The sequence below is a fragment of the Bos indicus x Bos taurus genome, chromosome 16 (assembly GCF_003369695.1).
Source record: "Bos indicus x Bos taurus breed Angus x Brahman F1 hybrid chromosome 16, Bos_hybrid_MaternalHap_v2.0, whole genome shotgun sequence".
NCBI classification, from domain to species: Eukaryota; Metazoa; Chordata; class Mammalia; order Artiodactyla; family Bovidae; genus Bos; species Bos indicus x Bos taurus.
The window spans coordinates 57,520,591-57,544,842 of record NC_040091.1 but is presented as its reverse complement, the minus strand read 5'-3'; the positions used below and the strand labels follow the sequence as shown (position 1 = coordinate 57,544,842).

The 24,252-nt window shown below is 45.0% G+C and overlaps 1 protein-coding gene across 2 annotated transcripts in view; it reads left to right on the top strand.

Moving 5' to 3' along the window:
• ASTN1 (astrotactin 1) overlaps nt 1–24,252 on the top strand; it is a 352,052-nt gene that overhangs the window by 138,551 nt on the left and 189,249 nt on the right. For both annotated transcript variants that reach the window (XM_027565413.1, XM_027565414.1), the window contains exons 3-5: nt 20,114–20,507; nt 22,492–22,638; nt 23,932–24,039. In XM_027565413.1, the coding sequence (XP_027421214.1) occupies nt 20,114–20,507; nt 22,492–22,638; nt 23,932–24,039 (649 nt within the window). The remainder of the gene's footprint in view (nt 1–20,113; nt 20,508–22,491; nt 22,639–23,931; nt 24,040–24,252) is intronic.

Sequence of the window (24,252 nt, the reverse complement as noted above, 5' to 3'; positions counted from 1 at the left end):
CATAGCTTGGTCTCCAATCAAACAACAGGGAGGGAAAACAGTCCTGCCCATCAACAGAATATTGGATTAAAGATAATACTTTGGCCACTGGATGGGAAGAACTGACTCCTTGGAAAAGACCCTGATGCTGGGAAAGATTGAAGGCAGGAGAAGAAGGGGATGACAAAGAATGAGATGGTTGGATGGCATCACCAACTCGATGGACATGAGTTTGAGTAAGCTCTGGGAGTTGGTGATGGGCAGGGAAGCCTGGCAACCTGCAGTCCATGGGGTTGCAAAGAGTCAGACATGACTGAGCAACTGAACTGACTGAACTGAACTGACTGACTGAACATGGCCCTGCCCATCAAAACAAGACCCAGTTTCTCCCACAGTCAGTCTCTCCCATCAAGAAGTTTCCATAAGCCTCTTATCCTTATCCATCAGAGGGCAGACAGAATGAAAACCATAATCACAGAAAACTAATCAAACTGATTACATGGACCACTGCCTTGTCTAACTCAATGAAACTATGAGCCATGCCATGTAGGGTCATCTAAGATGACAGGTCATAGTGGAGAGTTCTGACAAAACATGGTCCAGTGGAGAAGAGAATGGCAAACTACTCCAGTATTCTTGCCTTGAGAACCCCATAAACAGTATGAAAAGGCTAAAAGATATGACACTGAAAGATGAACTCCCCAAGTTGGTAGATGCCCAATATGCTACTGGAGAAGAGACTTTAAAAATAGTCCACATCTAAATCTCTTAAAAAAAAAAAAAAAAGGCCAAGTAGACCAGCAGCCTCATGCTGGATAAGACCACTAAGTAAGAAGTCAGGAGGTGTCCAGTCTAGTCCTTTTGAAAGTTTGTGAAACCTCAGGCAAGCTCCTTCACCATCCTGAACCTCAATTTTCTTATCTGTAAATGAATGTTTTCAAAACTTTAGGCATTCAGGGTTTTGTTTTTTTTTTTTTTTTGCCAAATTTTTATACAATCTGTGTTAGTGTTTTCAGAATATTTTTATTTAAATTGACTGTCTTTTTCGGTTTGAACTTATTTTAGCTTTATCTTAGATGAAACTGCCAACAAAACCATGGGTCTGAAGTAATAGTTCATTATTTCAAAATATGCTAGGGAAAAAAAAAACGTTTTATGAAATAAAAATGTTTAACACTTTTACCAGCCATTGGCATGCCATCAATCAGGAACACTAGAAGGGCTTCAGGGACTGTGCCTTGGGAAGCCCAGCCTAGATGACCTTCAAGTTGTCTGCAGCTCATACCTTCTAGGAATGAGAGTGAAGGATGTATGGGATAGTAGCAATCCCTGGTTAAAATAGACTTCAGAGTAATAGATAAAGAAACTTTATTCCATCCCCTGAAGCAACTCTACTCTTCTTTTTTCCATTTATGAATGTAAGATGAGGATCTATGGGGTCAGGGGTGGGCTTCTGTGCCTATAGGTTGGGTTGATGGATGCACTTCTGCCCTGGGAGGGAGCTGTCCCATGGTGCTGATCCATTGAAAAGAGTTTGGTCACTGTGACCCCTTTCCTGTGGCCCACTGGGACTACTCTGCAGTCACCCTGGAGTCTTGCTGAACTGCTGGCCCAGGGCCCCTGTGCTTAGCCCCCTCTGCTTCTCACAGTCCCCAGGGAGTCTCCCTAGATGTGCCCCATCTTGGCTGGCAGGAAGTGCTCCAGGATGGAGTGGTCCTTGGACCATGTGAGGGATCAGGTCATGGAAAGGGCCCCCAGTGTCCAGCTTGGGGGATTTGGTAAGGGGAAGTGTCACACAGAGCATGAGGAATCACCTCTAGAGGACTTGGGATGTTCTAAGAAGGGGATCTTTATCCTCCTATCTAAAATGACTTCAGAGGCAGCTGGATTCCTGGCGAGCACTGCTGAGCCAGTGGTTTTATATTTCCTCCTCACCTGAGGGCCTCAGTTGCCCCGTGAGCTCTGTTCTCAGGACAGCAGTTAGGGGGAAAAATCTGCTTTGGAAAGAAAAGTCCTGACAGGATAGGGGACCTTGCTTTGCTGACTGATAGTACAGGGACTTACAGGGTACCTGCCAGACTCCCCTTCCTGGTGGGTTCCCTGGTCCTCAGCATGGGGACCGGGACAAGGCAATGCTGGATTTCTACCAGGAATCAGGAAGTTGCTCGAGGTCCTCTCTGAGGCACTGGGCATTCAGCTGTCTTCCTCTTCCCTGCTTCCCTCTCCTACACGCCAGTGAGTTCCTTTACCTCTTTGCTCAAGCTTGGATTCGATGTGCATTTTTACGTAGTTTTATCTAATGAAAAAAGTTGGAGTGGGAAGTGGGCCATGTAACTATTTCTGTGTGATACTGTGAGCACTTTTGAAGGGCTGTGTCTACATCCAGACATTGTTCACCAGCATTCATGCTAAATGCTGCATTACCCAAGTAACATCATTTCAGGTCACTAGGGTTGTAGGAAATGGCAACCCACTCCAGTATTCTTGCCTAGAGAATCCTGTGTATAGATAAGCCTGATGGGCTGCTGTCCATAGGGTCTCATAGAGTTGGACATGACTGAGCAACTTAGCATGCATGCATGCATTGGAGAAGGAACTGGCAACCGACTCCAGTATTCTTGCCTGGAGAATCTCAGGGATGGAGGAGCCTGGTGGGCTACTGACTATGGGGTCATACAGAGTCAGACACGACTGAAGCGACTTTGCAGCAGCAGCAGCAACAGCAGGATCACAAAGGAGAAAGATTGTCATTTTGCTTGCAAATCACCCACAGAAACAGAGCATTGTATTGTCTGGGAACAGAAGGATCTCAATCTTCCTGTTCATTCTCTGGCCCAGGATCCCCCTTTCTGCACTATCCTGTTCAGTGTACCCGCCCCGGCCTTGGCATTGTCCCCTTGTGCCCTCCATTCCCTTCCACGTGTATGTATGCAAATCGTACCTATCTTTTATGTCCTCCCTTAAACATCACCCCCTGGCACCTCCCCTAATCTCTCAACCAGAGACCGTGCCTTCTTGATTTCCTATGGCTGGACCACCAGGAAAAATTTCTCTGAGCGCCTCTCATGGCTGGTATCTATCTCTTTCCAATGTGTTCGAATTTTGATGACTCTTTTCTTCTCTACTAGGCTCCTAAATGGCAGGATCTGGTCTGAGTCTGATTCATCTTTGTATTTCTTACAGCTACCAGCACAACGCTTCACACAAGATACATCCCCAGTTGGTGTTTGTGGAATGAATATTATTTGTTTGTATCGTGTGTTTTCCCCTTGGTCTTTCCATCTATCTCTCTCTCCAGCCCTGGCTTCTCTCCCTCAAGCTTCTGACTTACAGATCTATCTGTATGCGGGTGTCTCACATACATTCTGAACTGCATGAATTTGGTGAAATGTAGCATATACCTTCCCCACCATCCTCCCCACCTCTTGTGTTCTCTGCCTCTCTTGGGCAAGGACCACCAGCATCATCCCCTCTCCTCCCTTTCCCTCCTCATTCCGTCTGGCACCAAGCTCTGCTCATTTGATTTTCCCGAAAGTCTCTAGAATCCCTCTCTTCTTTGCCTCCCTAGCACCACCGCTGATACAGGTCCCCGATCACCTCTCACCTGACTGCTGCAGGAGTTTTCTACCTGTTCACGCTGCATTCTGACTCCATCCCCTCAAAAGCCCCCTCTCACTGTCGCTGGGCCGTCCCTAGTGAAATCCAGCTTCGACAGTGTCCCCAGTGAAACGCATGGGTTTGTTCCTCCACTCTGGAGGGTAAACTCTGAGAGGTTGCAACTCTCATGACCTGACCCTCCTCTCCCATGGCTCCTCACTGTGTCCGCTCTCTCTTCTAGCCACACTGACTAGCTCATTCATCTTCGTTGGACCTCTCTTGCTATTTAATACATTTATTCCCAGGTGGCATTAGTGGCAAAGAACCCACCTGCCAATGCAGAAGACATAAGAGACAGGTTTAATCCCTGGTTGGGAAGATCCCCTGGAGGAGGGCATGGCAATCCACTCCAATATTCTTGCCTGGAGAATGCCATGGATGGAGGAGTCTGGCAGACTACAGCCTATGGCGTCACAAAGTCCAACAGAACTAAAGTGACTTAGCACATGATTTCACTGTACTTTTGATGTAAAATGTCTTTCGTCTTCTCCAAACCAGGTCACTTCTAATGACTGTTTTTAAAATTTGTCCATGACTTCCCCTAGGAGGCGCTCCTGAGCCCCCTTCCCTCTATGATGGGTCCCTGCCTGGGCAATTCCTGGTGCATAATTCTGCCCTGGTCCCATCCTTACGGGAGTCTGTCTCCCCAGAATGTGATGGCCTCTCGACTGTGTCCCACCCGTAGGCCTGGCCGAAAGGGACTCTGGGAATGAAGAGACGACCCCGTGAGGAAGGTGGAGCAAGCTGGGCTCACAGAGGCCAAAGGGCCAAACGCCTGGGACGTGGCACTGCCAGGACTGGGCCCAGGTGCTCAGTCGGTGCCCCTTGCTCTGTGTTGCAGGACCTTTGGGAGATGTTCTCCTCAGGGCTCCTCTCTGGTTGCTGGGGCTCCTTTCCCTCCACTAAACCCTCGCCTCTCTTCTTTCCTCCACATTGTCATGGAAAAGGAACTCAGGGAAGACTAACACACACCAGCACTGGCCAGGTCACAGGACCTTCTCTCTGTATGTGTTTATACTAAATGTTTGTTTTAACTGACACCAGGCAAGATTGCCATGAAAGATTCTCAGAGTGAGAACTTCAGTTGTGAGCATTACACGGCATATCGTGAGGACCGAGGTGGTATCACCTGGTGTTGTACGATGAAGAGGCCTCACCTCCCTCCGACCCCCACCCGGAACCTGAAGCTACAACAGTCCCTGATCCAGCCTTCTGGGTAAAGCTAGGCTCCTAGGGGGAAAAAAAAAAACAACTTTTTTCCCCCTGTCCTCAGTGGCTGTATTCACACCTCTGCAGTTTGCAGCCACAATGCCATGACCCCATCAATTGTAAAGTGTGGCAAGTGAATTTGATACTAATAATAGGTAAAGTGCTGAAATTTGTGACTGGTTTCCTTTTTTCCATTAGAGTGGAGTCAACGTTATAAATGACCTGTAATAAGGTCATTCGCACTCAACTTGCATTCTGGTGCAGCTTCTTGACAGAGAGGGAAAAAATGGAGTTCTGGCTGGTGCTGGGAGTACATCAAACCCCCGGTGTGCCTGTGAGGTCTATCCAGGGTGCGGCCCACATTTGTCATGGTGTGATGGCAGAGAGAATTGGTGCAAAGTGTTGGTCCTGACATTGTGTAGCCCTCTTGCTAAGGCAAATTTAATTTCCCCAACTGCAGAACAGAGTGAGCAAGAACTTCTCCATCTTACCTGTGGTCACTCTGCAAAACTACAAGTACAAATGTAAACATATGTATATAATATACATTTTATATATACATATATAAATGTTGTCGTTTCGCCACTAAATTGTGTCTGACTCTTTCGCGGCCCCATGAACTGTAGCCTGTGGGGCTCCTCTGTCCATAGAATTTTCCAGGCAAGAATACAGGAGTGAGTTGCTATTTCCTTCTCCAGGGGATCTTCCCGACCCAAGGAGTGAACCCACATCTCCTCCATTGGTAGGTGGATTCTTTATCAATTAAGCCATCTGGTAATACAAAAAATGCATATATTATTAAAAACAAAAAAATGCATAATTATTAAAAACACAAAAATTAAAACTTTAGTTTCTAGAAAAGGAACTTCTTTTTACACTATTCTTTTTGTAAAGCACACAGTATAGCTCTTCCTATGATTAGGTACTAAATAGATGTTTTATAAATGTGGTAACAGATGTCTCTGACCTCTCTGGCGATGAGACTGTATTCATGCGGAGCTCTGTGGAGGACAGCATGAACAGTCAGAACCAAGCACAGGTCGGTTCACTTTTTCTTGAAAAGCATCGTTGTCAGCTTCAGCAAGCCCTCTGCCGTCTCCTGATGGCTTGCTAATGGTACAGAAAGATCCGAGCTAGAATGAGGCTGGGTTGGTAGAAGCCGTCATGCTTTCTGAAAACACAGTTATTATCTCCTGGATGATGTATCATGGACCTCCCTTTTAAATATCTTGAGGCAGCAGATACCCTACTGCAACTGACACCGTCCTGGGAGGCTTTCCAGCCAAGGGAGCATCTGAGGGTTGGCCAAGAAGCCAGCTGAGAAAAGAGGGCTTCCAGATGGAAACCTTAATTCTGAGCTGATGGTATAGACGTCATGCTTTTTGTGCTTTATCAGCTTCACCAAGCCAGCTGAACGTGGCTCCCTGTAATGAATCAAGCACTGTACTGTTGACGGAGGGTCAGTTCTGGGTGGGGCCCTTTGCGAAGGCTGACTCTGTATTGAGTTTTTAAGCCATGGTCTCTGCCTGCAAGTCTAGTCAGAGCTATGTTATGGGAAACAGCAGAATTGGGGATTGGAGATTAATTAAGAAAAGCTCTTATGTGTTTTCAATGTTGGGAGAGAATGGCATGTCTGAGGATTGGAGTAATCAAAATAGGTTTCAGGAAGCAGATGAACTTATGCTGGGACTTATTAGGGTATGAAGGATTGAGATGGAAGAGGGTGGGAAGAGCATGTCAGAGAAGGGAGAGGGCACAGAGGCTCAGAGATGAGCATGGACGATGCTATCACCCCGTCCTGTTCTTTTTCTGCCCTTCCCTCCCTTACAGTTGAACTGAATGCTAAGAACAGGGAAAAAAAATCACTACTGTTGGGGCCTCCTTGCTGGTCCAGTGGCTAAGACTCTGCACTTCCAATGCAGGGGGACCCAGGTTCGATCCCTGGTCAGAGAACTAGATCCTACGGGACAAAACCAAGAGTTCTCATGCCTCAACTGAGACCTGGAACAGTCATATATATATTTCAAAAAATAAATAAGTCACTACTATTAAAAAAGTAGAAAAGTGAAAACTCATGAATGCCATGATTCAAATTCAGTCATAATGATGTTTCAGCCTGGCTTGGGATGGCCTCCGTGGGGTCAGGAAAACATGCCTGCTTAGGGTAGAGAATTATGCATTTGCTCGGTGGATGATGCCTGCTTCATTCAGTTGTCTTGGAAGCACGAAACCCTGACTGTTTCTGTATCATGTGAGCGTCTCTGGCCAGATCAGGCTGACCTGTGGATTCACTCTGCGTGATCAAGCTGCTGATCAGTAAATCAAAACAATAGCAGAGTTCCGCCTTTTGTCACTTTCCATGGGTGGGGTAAGACAGAGACGGGTTCAACTTCCAATTTCCCTTTACTTTGGCCCATCTTTGCTGGTAAGCACTGGGCCTGCACCCCACGTCCTGGTATGCATCACTGGCGTCTGGACAGGACCAAAGCGAGACATGATCAACTAGTGAAGAAATCAAGCTTACAGGTGTCAGGTTCCCTACTCCACCTCATCACCCTCCACACACCCACCCAAAGCCCGATACAAGAGAGAAATCCTGGGAAACCAGAAGAACAAAGCTGACAGCATGCAGAGAGGCTCTGGTGGGTGGGATGCTAGCGAGGGAGGAGGCTGATCAGGGCCGATGTTGTGTGTTTTTTAAATTAATGATGGGAAGGATTTAGAGACTTGTACAATGGCTTTGCCAGCAAAAACCTAATTAGCTGAAGACAATATGCTGCTGATGTTGGAACTGGTGGCTTAATGAAGCCTGCCCTAATGAGAACGTCAGTGTCTTGCTCGGAGATTACCTTCACAAACCAGGCCTCTTCTCCAGATTTTGTGCTTGATTAGTTCCAGAGAAATGAATTATAATAATTTTTTTAACAGGGAGAAACAAGGGCCACACACTTGTATGGCCCAAGAAGAGACCCTTTTGACTGTCAATCTTCCCTCTCTCTCCTCTCTTTGCTGTCAGACAAAGCTCACCGGCAAGGAGTGAGGGGTTTGGGAGGAATTTGAATGTATGGTACACTAGTCGTGTTTATGTCAGCATCACCTCTAGTCTTTGATTCCCTCACCTGTTCCTTTGCTACAGTTCTTCAGCTCTATTATGCATATCACTTGGTGCCAAGATTGAGTTGCAACTGGAGTGTTACAAGAGATGTAACAAGACCATGGAGTGTTATAAGACAATGAATGCCTGTTATTCTCCTCAGCATTGTGGGTCAAATAAGTTACAGGTTAGAAGAGCTTTATGAGCAGAAAGCCATGGATAGGAGTTTTGCTAACCTCTGTATTTGATCAGCATTAAATGAGTTGTGGATCTTCCCTGGTGGCTTAGTGGTAAAGAACCTGCCTGCCAATGCAGGAGATGTGCATTCAATCCCTGGGCTGGGAAGATTCCCTGGAGAAGGAAAGGGCAATGCACTCCAGTACTCTTGCTTGGGACATCCCATGGACAGAGGAGCCTGGCAAGCTACAGTCCATGGGGTTGCAAAGAGTCAGATACAACTTAGCAACTAAACAACAACCACCACTACAAATGATTTGCATTGGGAGTAACCATTATCATTGTTTGGGTCTTAATGCAAAACATGACCTGCAGGGTTTCACATCCCTTTTCCAAATCTGTTGGCTAGTAGTCTTTTGGATGAACTGACTGACGCAGGTTCTAATTTCTCTGAAAGTGATAAAGTCCCACATTTTCTCCCCAGTCTGTCTTCTACATGTGTTGTTATATTATGGAACATGTCTACTGCTCCTCTTAGGGCTCTGACTCCAGAACAAGGGCTTGCAGACAGTAAAGAGAGACCTGAGCTTATGTGCAAGTGTGGCAGACTGTTCTCAAGGAAATAGCTGAGCATCTGTACCTGTTGACCCGGAAGATGTTTGATTTCATTTAGAAAACACCCACCCAAGAATAGATGTCCCCACTGGTTTTCCCTTCCAATGTCAAAATGACAGCCCAGTAAGTATGGCCACCCTTGGCACAACTAAAGTATTGCTTGAAATTATGCATTTGGTCAACCCAGTGATCACATTAACTGATCAGTTTAACTGAAGAAGATTGGGGGCCTCTGGGGTAGGCAGTGAAGATAGTACTGAGTGTAGACATTTCGGAATCCTTATTGAACACCCCTAAGAGTTAGGTGTAGGAGAAAGACCCCTGGGTTTAATTTAGAGAAGATGTAAAGTAGGGAAATGTGGCCCAGGCTACAGTGCTGGACCCCTTTCTGCTCAACAGGGTCATAAAACAGCATCGTTCAGATCAGTGATTGAGTCTCTGTTTGGCCTCATAATACCATGTAAACTTGGGCAAATGATTTAACCCCTCTGATCTTCTGTTTCCTCATCTAAAAATGAAAATGGTAATTTCTACTACATATATTTATTCGTAGGGTTAAATAATGAATGTAGTTCACCATTCACTGTGTTTGGCACACAGTAAATACTTCACACATGGTAGTTGTTATTATTTCCTTATCATACCGATACTATAGGAATAAGGCAGTGTGAACATAGAATTGCAAAATAAGGCAAGAATTCAGGGAAGGAATTACACATACGTAATGGGAGAAGGCAATGGCTCCCCACTCCAGTACTCTTGCCTGGAAAATCCCATGGACGGAGGACCCTGGTAGGCTGCAGTCCATGAGGTCGCTAAGAGTTGGACACGACTGAGCGACTTCACTTTGACTTTTCACTTTCATGCATTGGAGAAGGAAATGGCAACCACACCAGACCTTGTGGCAATCATGACGATAAAGTTGGACCTCTGTGTGTGGGACAGAAATATGATCGAGGCCCACACCTATGTGAAGGGCCTTCCACCTGTCCCCTCACTAGGAGGCATCTCCTGAATCCTGAAGCTTTTAATGGTCCATCTCAGTTGTTAGCTGGGGAGGGAAAAGACCTTTCAAATCTTCGCTGGTTTAGAGAGTGATAGTGGGCTTCCCTGGTGGTTCAGAGGTTAAAGCATCTGCTGGCAATGCGGGAGACCCGGGTTCGATCCCTGGGTCAGGAAGATCCCCTGGAGAAGGAAATGGCAACCCACTCCAGTATTCTTGCCTGGAGAATCCCATGAATGGAGGAGCCTGGTGGGCTACAGTCCACGGGGTCACAAAGAGTCGGCCACGACTGAGCGACTTCACTTAGGGACTTAATGATGAATATGTACCCAAGTCAGGGAGATCTGGACATGTCAGCTTTTTTCATCTAAAGTCAGTGGAGCTCCCACAGGCCATTGGAATCCCCATAGGGGTCTTGCATAAGGTCTGCTCTCAGCAACTAATGTTAATGTTGATTTTCATTTGCTCAGCCCCAGCTGCTGCCCACAGAGCTGTTAAGGTCTCTGAGACCTGCTCTTCTCGCCTTGGGCTGGGCTGCCTGATGTTTAGGGGAGATGGGAAGAAGAGGGATTTAGCTACTCCATTATGGTCAGAGAGAAAGAAGGTTAAAGTCTAGTGGTCATTAGCATAGAGGTGCCAGCTGTCTCTTCTGTTACTTGTTCAATAATTCCCTTAATGTTTGACCCTAATGGAACAGATTATTGTTATTATTTTATTTCACCAAGATCACCTACTGCATAAAAACAAAGAGGAAAGGGGGAAAGGAACGTGGCCAAGAATAGGCATGGAGCATTATCCAGCTGGAGATATTTATTTATTGGCTTCATGCTCGGCTTGTGAAGTTCTGACAGGCTGGGAGCCTGTCTCACACCGCTCTGCCCGTGGGTTGCTGAGGCAGCGACCTGGAGTGCTTTTGCTTCTGTGTGGGCCCCTTTATCTCCCAGCCTGGTCATCATGCACAATGTACACATTAGTGCACGTGTATGCACGCACATACCTACACGGTGGGTCACACATGGGGCCAGACTCTCAACACAGCACTGATTGGGGGCCCATCCATAATGTTTGACTCAGCAGCAGCATCTCTCAGAAATTTGCTAAGTCTACAGCCAGAGGGAGTGGAAGACCTCAGCTTTGCCCAGTCACCTGGTCGTTCCACTCGACTCTCTCACTCTGCCAATCTTTGGAATTAGGGGATCCATGAAGGGAGCCTTGGGCCTGGAGAACCCAGTCCATGGCAAGCTGCTTCTGTCAGCCTGCTTCATCCAGCTCCACTAGACCTCAGCCTTATTAAGGCAAACTGTCCCTTGTCCCCTCACTAGGAGGAATCTCCTGAATCCTGCAGCCTTTAATGGCCCATCTCAGTTGTTAGCTGGGGATGAAAAAGACCTTTCAAATCTTCACTGGTTTAGAGACTGATAGTGATGAATATGTACCCAAGCAGGTACATATGTACCCAGGCAGATAGCCCAAGCTACTAGTGATCAGAGAGCTCTGAGCTCCTTATGAACAAATGTACTCCCTTGCTTTCACTTTGGGACAGCAAAGTCAAGGCTCAGAGGTAAGAAAAATCCCAAGAACGAAAAAAGCAACTCTATAAAAAGAACCTGAAAGAGGACAACTTGAAATAGCCCAAGCTGACTCCAGCATGCTAGCCTCCAGACACTTTCCCTGCAGAGCTTCAGGCTCTCATTAGATGAAACTCCTGAAGCCTCATAAAGAAATTGAAGACAAAATTACCAGATTAAAGAAGAAAGACTGTGATCAAACCTAACAGAATAAAAACTTTTAGACCTGGGAAAAGAAAAAAAAAAAAAAAAGCGCTAAAGTTGAGTTTCCTCTTGAAAAGAACTTCATACTCATACTCATCTTGGATTGGGAGAGCCCTTAGATATCAACTTGCCTAACCTGGGGGGCTCTTGAGCTTAGAGTTTGTCTCTTGTTTATGTATGGAAGGTTGTCTAGTCCCTTTCTTTACCCTCAAATGGCATTTTAATGAGAAATCTTGGGCGACATCATTATGTTTTCCCTGCATTTTAGATACTTGGTTCTAGAAAGCTGGGGAAGGGGTTCTGAAGCATCTCGTGGCAGCAGGACCCAGTGAGAGACTAACCATGTGGTGTGGGTCTGTCCCCTTCCAGTGGGATGTGCAATTCTCATCAGAACCCCCAGAGGAATATTGAAGCCTCTTAATTAACGTGGTGGCCCATGGCAACTGGCAAGCATTTTGACACGATTAAAGACTTCAGCAAACCCTCAAGAGGAGGTAAAGTTCCTAATAATTTATAAATTGAGCCCGTTACTTAATATGCTTAACATGTAGCTCTTGTCTTCCATTTGGGAAGCAGACGGGCAGAAGATCTGTCTTAGTCACTTCAGTCCTGTCCGACTCTTTGTGACCCCATGGACTGTAGCCCACCAGGCTCCTCTGTCCATGGGATTTTCCCAGCAAGATACTGGAGTGGGTTGCCATTTCCTGTTCCAAGGGATCTTCTCGACCCAGCAATTGAACCCACATCTCCTACATGTCTTGCATTGCAGGAGGATTCTTTACCACTGAGCCATCAGGGAAGCCTAGACAGAGGATAGTGGATTTCTATTGATCAGCCACCACAGAGAAGAGAATCTTCCAGAAAAGCAAACCAAAGGGCTTTCTATTCTAGTTTGGGGACTCCTAGCAGTAAAGGGATCCTGACGGTCAACATGTCACTGCAATTTCAGTGGCATCTTCTGATTTGCAAGGCCTTATTGTGCCTTTGGGGAAGGTGGTGGGTCTGCTTATCAGGGCTTCGCTGGCTGGATGAAGTTGATGGCCCCCCTCTGAAGGATCAGTTCTTTGATCTGTAGTTTCTGGCACTGCTGAGCGAGAAGAGCTCTCAAATATTTCTTTCCACCATTAGTTTACCAGTGGGCTTCCCAGGTGGCGCTAGTGGTAAAGCACCCGCCTGCCAATGAAGGTTAGACATAAGAGACACAGGTTTGATCCTTGGGTTGGGAAGATCCCCTGGAGGAGGACAAGGCAGCCCATTCCAGTATTCTTGCCTGGAGAATCCCACGGACAGAGGAGCCCGGCGGGCTGCAGTCCATGGGCTCACAATAAGTTGGACACAACCGAAGTGACTTAGCACACACACCCACTTCACCAGTTAGAACTGTTTCCATTTTGACAGGGGTCAGTGTTATAATAAGGAAATTTCAAATTTGGAAGAATCAGTGCATTTCTTTTAATCATCTCCTTTGATAGATGAAGGCCGGGGTAGGTTCAAAGAGGCTGTCAGGTGCCCAGAATTGTGCTGCTGGTTAATTCTGCTGTTTTATTGGTGACTTTCCTGCTACTGGAAACCCAGTGTAGTTTTTCACTGGACTCAGAGAAACACAGGAGTGGATGGGACCTTGAACATTCACCTTATCCATTGCCTACCCCTGGGATATTTTGATCTAGATTAGGAAGTGACCAGCATCACCATATGGGCCACACTGTTTTTCTCCTCTCAGTCTGTCTTCTTTGAAAGCTAGAGACAGACAGGAATGATCACTGTTATATATGAAAGAGGGCCTTTGCCCTAGACCTTTGGGCTTAGCTTTGGGGAAAAGTAGGTGACACAGGCCACCAAACTTGTCTATTTGATTCTTATTTTTTTTTAACCACCATTTAATTCCTATAGGAATATAATTTGAATTCAGTGTATCCAATTGCCTTGAGGGATAATTAATTATGTCTCAGATTCACTCTTCTGGTTACTCCTAGGGCCAAGCAAAGCTTTGAAATGTGAACTGATTGATTGGCTGCAGCGCCTTGACAGATGGTAGCTGGAAACTTAATCTCAGCTTTCCCATTTCCCTGCCAAGGGTCCACAAAACCCAGGTGACTCCCTAAACTTTGGTGAAATGTGATAAATCCAGATTGTTTATGATGGGATTTGCTGATCACAGGACACTGATTTAGGATAATGGAAGAGTTCTACTGGCCCCTGGCATGATACCTAGAGTATCACCTCAGTCTGAGATGTCTTTACCTATCATACTGTCTTCTGTTATAAGAGAAGTCATGGCAATCTATTTATAGGCCTTGTGATCTGTTTTTTGTCTTCCTTTTGTGCCTACAAATTTTCAATTACCTTTAAAAACCAAATTATAAAGATTGTTTCCTCTAATGTAAACCAGGTGGCATCAGGACCTATACCTGTATTAGTCACTGCAGAATCCCCATAACAGTGACCATCAGAAAAATTCTGAAGTGAGTAAATACTTGTTGAATGATTGAGTGATGAGTTAAATGAGTGAGTCACATAAACAACGGACTCATATAAGCTTTGTTTGCAGGCATGGAAGTGATGTCCATATTGAAAGTTATTCAAAGTTGACCTTCACTTCCTTCCTTCCCTCCTTCTCTCCTTCTTTCCCCCCTCCCTTCTTCCACCTCTTCCTCCCACAACTATTGAACACCTACTTCACGGAAGGTGCTGCGATTGACCGTGGAGCTTGGTGTCCTCTGCTCCCATGAAGTCTGTAATCTAACAGATGAGAACAACAAGCAAATCAAAGATAAAAATACTTGTGGTTAGTTACGTGAAGCATTCTGTGGATGGTTCCATAACATAGAGAATTGGCTGAGTTATATCACTGACTTTGAAGGACAAGTAAGGGTTAGGGAGAGAGAAATGACCCAGACGCAGGACAGATAGGCAGGTCAGATAATGAGACAGTCTTGTGGTTGGCCTACATGACTGAGATGAGCATAAAAGGGAAATCTGCTTCGAATTTTCTATCCCTGAGCAGTCACCAGCAATGTTATATAAAACAGTTACAAAAATATTCCAAAATCTGCAAATTGTCTGACAAACCTCATACTACTGTCTCAGCTAAGTGCCAGAAATGCCAGTTTCATGATGAAATAAAAGCTGATTTCATTTGTTTGATCTCTATTACAGCTGCTAGAAATGATTTATTGATTTTTTAAAGAAAAATATATTTTTAATGCCATCTTTTGTAAGCGTCTTATTAATAGATGTGGAGATCCCATAGGCCCCAAACAAACTTCTAGATACAAAATTGTAACAGTTTTGAGCGAAATCAATAGAATAATCAGAAATCTCATGAAACAATGAATAAAGAACACAATAATTCCGTATCTTGCCATTGGTGTTATTTTTTTTAAATGTTCAAAGTTTGCATTTGTTACTTGTCAGTTGGGTCCATGTGTACCTTAATGCTTGTTCTGTTTGTTTTGTTTTTAATGCCATAAAAACCAAACTTAACACATAAATGAAGTACATACTCTGAGCACAGCTAAGGTGATGCCAAAGCTCAAAGCCAGGGGTAGGTATACGAAGAACTGTGCACCCTCTGTGAAGCCTGAGGGACAACCTTGCCCACAGCGATCATCTCTGTGCTCCTGTTCACAAGCCATGGGCAAGTCTACTCTAATGGGGTTGAATGCTTGGAGGAAGTTCGTTCCTCTCAACAGACTTCCTTTCTTTAAATTACAGTATAGTTGATTTACAATGTTATGTTAGTTTCAGATTTAGCAAAGTGAGTGAGTTGTATATATTTTTTTCAGATTTTTTTTACACTGTAGGTTATTATAAGACACTGAACATAGTTCCCTGTGCTACACAGTAGGACCCTGTTTATATATTTTATTTTTTACAGGTTTTTTTTTTGTTGATGTGGACTATTTTTAATGTCTTTGAGTGTCTTGAGTTTGTTACAGTATTGCTTCTGTTTTTGTTTTGGTTTTTTTGGTCACTAGGCATGTGGGATCTTAATTTCCCCAACCAGGAATCAAACCCATACACCCACTGCATTGGGAGGCGAAGTTAACGACTGACCGCCAGGAAGTCTGTATCTGTTTTATATATAGTAGTTTATATCTGCTAATCCCAAGCTCCTATTTTATCACTCTCCTCTTTCCCCTTTGGTAACCATAAGTTTGCCAACAAATTGTCTTTTGTCAGACAAGAAGATTGTACAACTCACCTTGCTCTTTTTGATTTGGTTATTAAGCTCCTAGCCCTTCTTGGCCTGGGCTTTCTTTCCATTCATCTACCACCTGTTGGTTTCATTAGATTATTTGAAAGAAAAGTCTTAGAGTATCTGTGACATGGAAACTGCTTGAAATCCCCAGTAGAAGTACAAGGATTAATGATAACATCAGAGAACTATGGTTTATCATGAGAATGCAAAAGCGATGGAATTTGAGCATCGGCTTTCTGAGACCTCACCATAGAAAGAACATTATCAAAGTGGCTACACCCATGCCTTTTCCCAGAATAGAGGAGGCCCTGCACATACAGTTCACCTACCTTTACCCTCCTCACTGGATAGAGCAGATAAACAGTCAGGGGATTTGTGTGTGGTGATTTTACAAATTATTATTGCAAAATATTATTATTAAATAATATTACAAATTATTATCATATAACTTATGCATATTATTATTTCGGTAATAGTCCACAATTAGCAAGTCATAGCAAGGTGTTGTGACACCTGCCGTCAGTTTGGGTTATTGATGCAGAGAGGCCTTTCCACAGCTTGAGTGACTGTGAATATTTTTTCATATGCCTTTGCTGAGTTTCACCTGATGGCTGGAGATCATTACTGGTAACAGATTATTAAAAAGCTGAGGTCATCTGAAGTCAGTGACTCTACGCAGAGGGAATGTTTTGCTAAAGCAGTACTAGACATGCTAAATGAACTGGCTTAGCCAAATGAAAACTTGTGTTCTAGCTCCCTATGGCTTATTTTTTAAAAAATTAGTATAAAATATTGCTAATTGAGATATCTAGGCTCCTACATGGTAGAGGGGACTTTTTTATTTTTTTAGCAATCCTTTTTGTAAAAAAAAAAACAATTTTATTTATTTATTTTATTTTTGCAGGAAGTAGGGGCTACTCCCTAGTTGCAGTGTGCAGGTTCTCATTGTGGTGGCTTCTCCTGTTGAGGAGCGTGGGCTCTAGGGCACATGGGCTCAGCAGCTGCAGCACGCGGGCTCAGTAGCTCAGCACGTGGGCTCTAGAGTGCTGGCTCAGTAGTTGTGGTGCACAGGCTTAGTTCTCTGCGGCATGTGGGTTCCTCCCAGATTAGGATTGAACCCATGTTTCCTGCACTGGCAGGCAGATTCTTTACCACTGAGCCACTAGGGAAGCCCCTGAGGGGACTTCAGATGAGCCTGACAAAATAGGGCCGTGAAAAGATCAGTGGAAGAGGATCTGGGTGTAGAACTAGTTCTGCACTGCCAAGTTTTGTAGTTTCTCTGCCTTTATTTCTTCAGAAAAGGAGGACCTGAGTCCGAAGATTTTTACTGGATCTTGCAGTTAGGAGAGAACATAGATTTCTATGTTGAAAACGCAGCTAAGTTGAGAGTCTAATGGTATCCTCCAGGCATGTAGTAGTGTGTGATGCACAGGCTTATTTTAACACAGAGACTTTGAGATGTACCTGCTGTCTTTACCCTGCAGACTAACCTTGAGTTGGACGCTGAGTAGGTGCTTGGTGCCAGGTCCTTTGTTTGCAGTAGTGCCTCTTTGTCAGCCAGATGTGCACTTTGAGTAGTTTCTGTTTTTTCTTCAAGAAGTTAGGGTGGATCTAGGTGGAATCACCCATACTTTCTCTGTCCTCTTACAATTCATGAGATAGATGCCAGGCTGTGTATGTCTCTAGTGAGCAGAGCTCACTCAGAATGACTGCAGTTTCATGGTTAAGCAGGTAGGCTCTGGAGTGGGAGTTGTTTTGGTTCTATTCCAGTCCTATGATTCACTTGCTCTGTGGCCTTGGGAAAGTTATTCAGCCTCTGTGCTGAAGCCTTTTCAAATGTAAAATGGGGAAATTGTTGACCCTACCTTTAAAGTGTAGAGCACTGGGGGCAAATGTCTGATACATAGTAAAACCCCATAACAGACCACTGAACTTGCTTTATTCCTGCATAATATGGGGCATGAAGTTATGTCCTGGATCTTATCACAGCCCCGTTGTGAGCACCTGAAAGGAGAATCAGAGAGGAAGGGGCGCCTGAAGACCTCACCCAGGGCATTAGATGGTGCTTCAACCATTCCTGGGAGACTGATGTTTATGCTCCCCTTACAGCTCTTTAGGGAATAAAATTACCTCAAGCTTTAGCTAACTTAATTCAGTGTCTGACAACTTCTCTTGCTTGGGTAGTTATTCCTTCTGAGTGGCTTAATTACCTGTTGTTGCAGTTTCAGTGTGGGGTGAAGGAAAGGATAGTGGGTCTGACTCTGAGATAAAGGGTCTGCCGAAAAACCATTGGATTGGACTCAAACACTCATTCTCAGCAGATAGATGCAGAACTTCCTTCCACTGAGGACACCCAGTGAGGTGCCCCAGGGGCTCTGTGCGCACATCTGCAGGGCTGCCAGGAGGGACCAGGTTCGGTGCTTAGCCTGGACCTAGTACGTGTGGCTATGGACTCCCACTGTAATCTGAAAGTGAAAGTCACTCAGTCATGTCCAACTCTGCGACCCCATGGACTATATAGTCCATGGAATTCTCCAGGCCAGAATACTGGAGTGGGTAGCCTTTCCCTTGGGATCGAACCTAGGTCTCCTGCATTGCAGGTGTATTCTTTACCAGCTAAGCCACAAGGAAAACCCAAGAATACCGGAATGGGTAGCCTATCCCTTCTCCACTGGATCTTCCCGACCCAGGAATTGAACCGGGGTCTCCTTCATTGCAGGTGGATTCTTTACAGACTGAGCTATAAGGGAAGCCCACTGTAACCTGAGCAGCTTCATATTCCTGCTTTCTCTGTGTTTGCTTGAGAGATCGCACCAGGAGAAAGGGTTATGCAGATAAAATAAAAATGTGAAAACCTGGAGGCCAGTGTATGGTCCCCCAAAACCCACCTGACATGACCTGTCATTTGGGAGCTGATGGTTGCTTCTTGTCAGCTCTCTGAGCTGCCTGTGTGAAAGCAACAACATTGTGTATGTGCGTGTATGCATGTGTACACATGCTCCTTTGCTCACAGTAATGGTGGGGGGAGAGGGAGGATAAATGGGAATATTTACAGGGAGAGGAACTTTATAAATCCAAGACATAATTATTATGAGACTGGAAAAGGCCCCCTCTAATACATTCAAGGGAATCATCTTGACCCAGCCTTGTGTGGGTGGGTCCCTGGGAATTAATAGAGGGTTTTCATCTCTAGCTTATATGATGGGGTGGCAGTGATCGAAGCCCAAGGTTGAGAGCAGAACCATTTGGCACACTCCCACCAAATGAAATAGGTTCGGAGGGATATTGACCAAAATAAAGGGAGTGAATACAGATTGTGCACGGGAAGATTTATGCCCACTGAGTGCTGTGCAGTGATGTGCCTGCAAGCTTCCCTCCAAATCCTGCCCCGGGTGCATGTCAAGGCGAGAGATGTTCAGTCTCACCAAAAACTACATCCTCATCTCTGACAGAAAACTGAGTGGTGTTCAGGTTTTTAAGTGATGGCCTCAAAGGATGGCCTTGGGGCACCAGAAAGTTCAGAAGGAAACTCCTCTGCCCATCTGACAGAGAAGGTGGAGTCCCTTCTCTTGAGCGAGAGCAAGGATGAAACGTCACTCAAGACTGTGGAGTGGGAGAAAGCTGTCTCCTAAAGCAGCAGTAACCCCCAAAGTCACGTTCGAATGATGAGATTTCTCTGCACACTTGGTTGTGAGTTTCTGATGGATGTAAACTTCTCTTTGGTTAGGTCGCTGGTTTTCTCCTGCCTGGGCACTTGGGAGACATTTAAGGTTGGGCTGACATCCTTGATGCCCTGTGGTACACTCCATTAGATACTCTGCATAGTTCCGTAACATTCCTTAACCCACCCTGCGAGGGTAAATGGTACCTTCTCCACTATACAGATGGGAATCTGAGGTTTCAGATTTATAGGACTTGTTGACTGTTGGTGGAGCCAGAGTTAGAATCTGTACGTGATTGATTTTAAGATGTGAAAGAGGAAGAAACTAGTTGCCATTCCACTGCCAAAAAACTGGCCTGAAACCAGCTTTACATGCAGCAGATCTACCTTAACAAACCTTCTCCCTTATTTCAGCAGCTGAAATCACACACACAGACACATACACACAATCACAAAGACTTCTTTCTTCTTTAAATTGTTTGCTAAGCCAGAAGCAACTGTGGATCACTTGAAATGATGTGTGATTACCCCAGTTCCATTTTTCTTTCACCTTGAACGCTGATCACAGCAGACTTGTCCCTGTGCTGCTGAGTGAAGCTTGCTCTAAGTACTTACTGCACCTCAGTGAATGAATGAATAAATAAATGGGTGAGTGATGGATGGTGACAATGGGAGGGGTCGACGCCTCTTGGTGGGAGGAGCTCACCTGTTTTCACTGTCCATTTACTGTCCTCCTTCCCAGGGTGGCATGATCGCACTGCTGCTGTCTATCTTATGCCTGGTGATGATCCTGTACACTCGCCGGCGCTGGTGCAAGCGCCGCCGGGTCCCCCAACCCCAGAAGAGTGCCAGCGCCGAGGCGGCCAACGAGATTCACTACATTCCTTCCGTGCTCATTGGCGGGCACGGGCGGGAGAGTCTGCGCAACGCCCGTGTGCAGGGTCACAACTCTAGCGGCACCCTGAGCATCCGGGAGACGCCTATCCTGGACGGCTACGAGTACGACATCACCGACCTGCGCCACCACCTGCAGCGGGAGTGCATGAACGGAGGGGAGGACTTTGCCAGCCAGGTCACCCGCACCCTTGACTCACTGCAGGGCTGTAACGAGAAGGCAGGGATGGACCTCACGCCAGGTGGGTGACTCCGTTCTCATCTCGTGGCTTTAGGGGGCGCTAGGGAACAGCTGTTCTCTAATTTCATGGTTGATTGTCATACGTACATATTGAGATGAGCCAGGGCCCTTTCCCAAGTGGGCAAGAAGAATAAGCTTTCTCTTGCTATGATGGGAGCTGTCTTCTAATATAGAAAATCAGTACAAGGATAAATTGGATTCCTCTCCATTTCCACTTGGCACTGAAAACAGAGATACTTTGAAAAAAAATTTTTTAATTTATTTTTTAATCGAAAGAGAATTGCTTTACAATGTTGTATTGGTTTCTTCCATGTAACAAGGCGAATCAGCCATAATTACACATTTATTGCCTCCCTCTTGAGCCTCCCTCCCCTGCCCCCAGCCCATCCCTCCAGGTAGTTAAAGAGCACCAGGCTCTCCCTGTGTTATAGAACAACTTCTCACCAGCTATCTGTTTCACACATGGTAGTGTATATATGACAATGCTACTTTCTCCATTCATCCCACTCTCTCCTTCCCCTGCTGTGTCCACAAGTTTGTTCTCTGTATCTGTGTCTCCATTATGTCCTGCAAATACATTCATCAGTACCAGTTTCCTAGATTCCATTTATGTGCATTAATATATGATGTTTGCTTTTCTCTTTCTGACTTACTTCACTCTGTGTTCTAGGTTCATTCACCTCACTAGAACTGACTCAAATTTGTTCTTTTTATGGCTGAGTAATATTCCTTTGTTCATATGTACCACATCTTCTTTATCCACTCATCTGTTGATGGACATCTAGGTTGGGAAGCAGAGGTACTTTAATATCCAACAGAAGAGTGGGTTAGAAGCTTTTTCATATGCAATGAGCAATCCTCAGGGAAATAAGAGATAGCAAGAAAGATGTGTATGACATTTTTGCAGGTCGTATGTTTGTGTGGGCAATTTAATTTTCCATTGACATGGAGGGGACAGAGGTATCTGTTCTTTTCTATGACTCCTGAGACTTTGGCCTGGGAAAGTTGTTCTGCCTTGCCTATAACCTCTGTGGTCTTTACAAGAGATGTACTTCTTCAAAGAAAATTGAGGAATGCAAGCAAACCGTTTGACCTTAGACACTTTGTATATCTGTGAAACGCTGAGTATAGAAGAGTCTTGGACCTAATGTGGCTGAGCAAGACCAAGGTCGATAAAATGCAGAGAGGAAAAGACTGTACTTTTCATTTACAGCCTCTCTCTCTCATACTTCTATAAATAACAACTATCTGTTGATAAAATCCCAAGGCAATGATCCTTCAAGGAACTGCCCAATTATCTTTGGAGAAGACACTTTTTGAAATGAATCTTGCTTACAGTGTATGGACTTTCAGTGGGGCTTGAAAAGAGTGAAATTGCATCATGGAGGTTTCCATTCTGCTTATCTAGAGAAGATTCCCTAAGACTAGGAATGACTTAATAAGATTTAAAGTCAGAAATTCCTGGAGAGTAAGGGGACATATCTTTAATACCTCTTATTTTTCATAGCACCTGCCATAGTGCTAAGCCCACCGAGTAGCCATGTGATTAGAGACTTGGGGAACAGGCAGATAGCACGAACATGTGAGAGAGCCAGCTGTCAGACGATAGGGAATGGTCCAGACTGGGATGACAGAGAGGGGGCAAGTTCTGTCTGAAGGCACTGAAATTCAAATTTTTGTCAAACCTTGTTCTTACCAAAGGAAAGAAATCTGCAGTCTCTCTCTCACCAAACGGCCACACATGGTGACCCTGGCAATACAGAAGTGGTTGAATTGGATTTCCTTTCTTCACACCTTCTTTTATAACTCTGTCATCCCCTAGAAATCAAAGAGAAGTATTTTAATCTCTTCCAGTCTCTCACTTTAAAGCTTTCCCATTTCAATTTCTATGAAACCCTATCTACCTGGTTCATGCAGATTTCCTTGCTCTCACTTTCTTTCCACTTTTTCTCTTCAAGTTTCTGCCTTGACCTTTCCTTATACAGGAAGCGACAATGCCAAGCTGTCGCTGATGAACAAGTATAAAGATAATATCATCGCCACCAGCCCCGTGGACTCCAACCACCAGCAGGCCACTCTGCTCTCTCACACCTCGAGTAGCCAGAGAAAGAGGATCAACAACAAAGCAAGAGGTATCCATGTCTTATATGAGGGCTTAACGGTGGCTTCCTTAATATCAGGGGAGGCAGGGCCACTAATATCCTTGACCCCCTCTCAAGCATGGCTAGGATGACTGTATTTGAGCAGTATTTCTTTTTCTTTTTTTTTTTTTTATGTCTTCCAGCTCTCCTGCCTTTATTTTATTTTATTTTATTTCCAACTACATTTTATTTATTTGGCTGTGTCAGGTCCCAGATGCAACATGAGGGATCCTCACTGATGGCACACAGACCTAGTCTCCCCATGGTTTGTGGGGCCCCACTCCCTAACCAGGGACCAAACCCACACTCCCCAGCACTTCAAGGTGGAGTCTTAACTACTGGACCACTAGGGAAGTCCCTGAGCAGTATTTCTGCAGGCCTGCTGAGTGCTACTTACCAAAAATGTAAATACATACAATTCTTTTGACCAAGTAATTTCACTGGTGAGAATTTATCCTTAGTAAATAACTGGACAAGTGTGCAAAGATGTGTGTAAAAGACTGTTCATCACAGCATTGTTTAAAAGAGCGAAAAATTGGAAATAGCTTAAGTGTCCATCAGTGGAGAATTGCTTAACTACCTGTACATCTGTCTCCCGTCCAGTGACTTAAGATGATACTGTAGATCTATATCTGTTAATATGGAAAGTAGCCCACCATCTATTCAATGGGGGAAAATGATGTTATAAAATAGAAGGTACAGCAGGATGCCATTTTTAAGGAGAATTTTAAAAAAACCTTTATCTGCTTCTGTATCAGAAAAAAGACAGGGTGCATTCATCAAATGTTCACAGAGTCTTTCTCCGATTTAGAGGACATCAAGGTTGTTCCTTTTATGCGTTTTGGGATCTTTTGACTTTTTTCTCTCTTTTCCACATTGAATATATATTAAACCTAGAACCAGAAAAAATATAGATATTAAGACATACAGACATGTGCCCCTTAAGACATGATTCCAATCTCTATCCACCAGAATCATGACGTGTAATGAAGACACTTTCCCTTTTCCCCTTGTCCACCTGCCATCCACACCGTCCTTCTCTGGCAGGTGGCCCTCCTCGGTAGGAGGATGGGCTGGGTGGAGATAGGGCTCCAGTGATGGCCGTCACATAAAGATCCACTTCTCCAATACATCTGTGTATCCGGAAGCTCTGGTCTCTGTGGCTAATCCTCCCAGACTGTCAGTCACCCTGCTCTCGTTTTTCCCTTGAGCTTGCCCAGTGATTTGGTGTCATGAAGACAAAACTGAAGACACTGTTTCTTTGCTCTTGTCTTTTGACTACAGCTGGTTCCGCCTTCCTGAACCCTGAAGGGGATTCTAGCACGGAGGCAGAAAATGACCCCCAACTGACCTTTTACACCGACCCCTCACGGAGCCGAAGGCGCAGTAGAGGTAGGAAGGCTGGAGGGGAAAGTGGGGAGAGAGGGGCAGTGGAGAGAGGAGGCGAGGAGCTGCAGAGGTGCTGGGTCTAGGTGGGGGCTCTGGCGACTAAAGCCAGTTTCTGCAGGAAGATTGGCATCTCCTTCTAAGGAGGAAGGAAGAGCCAGCGTGGAAGACTTCAGAGAATCATCTCTCCCAGATAATGGCACTCTCAAACAGGTTTCC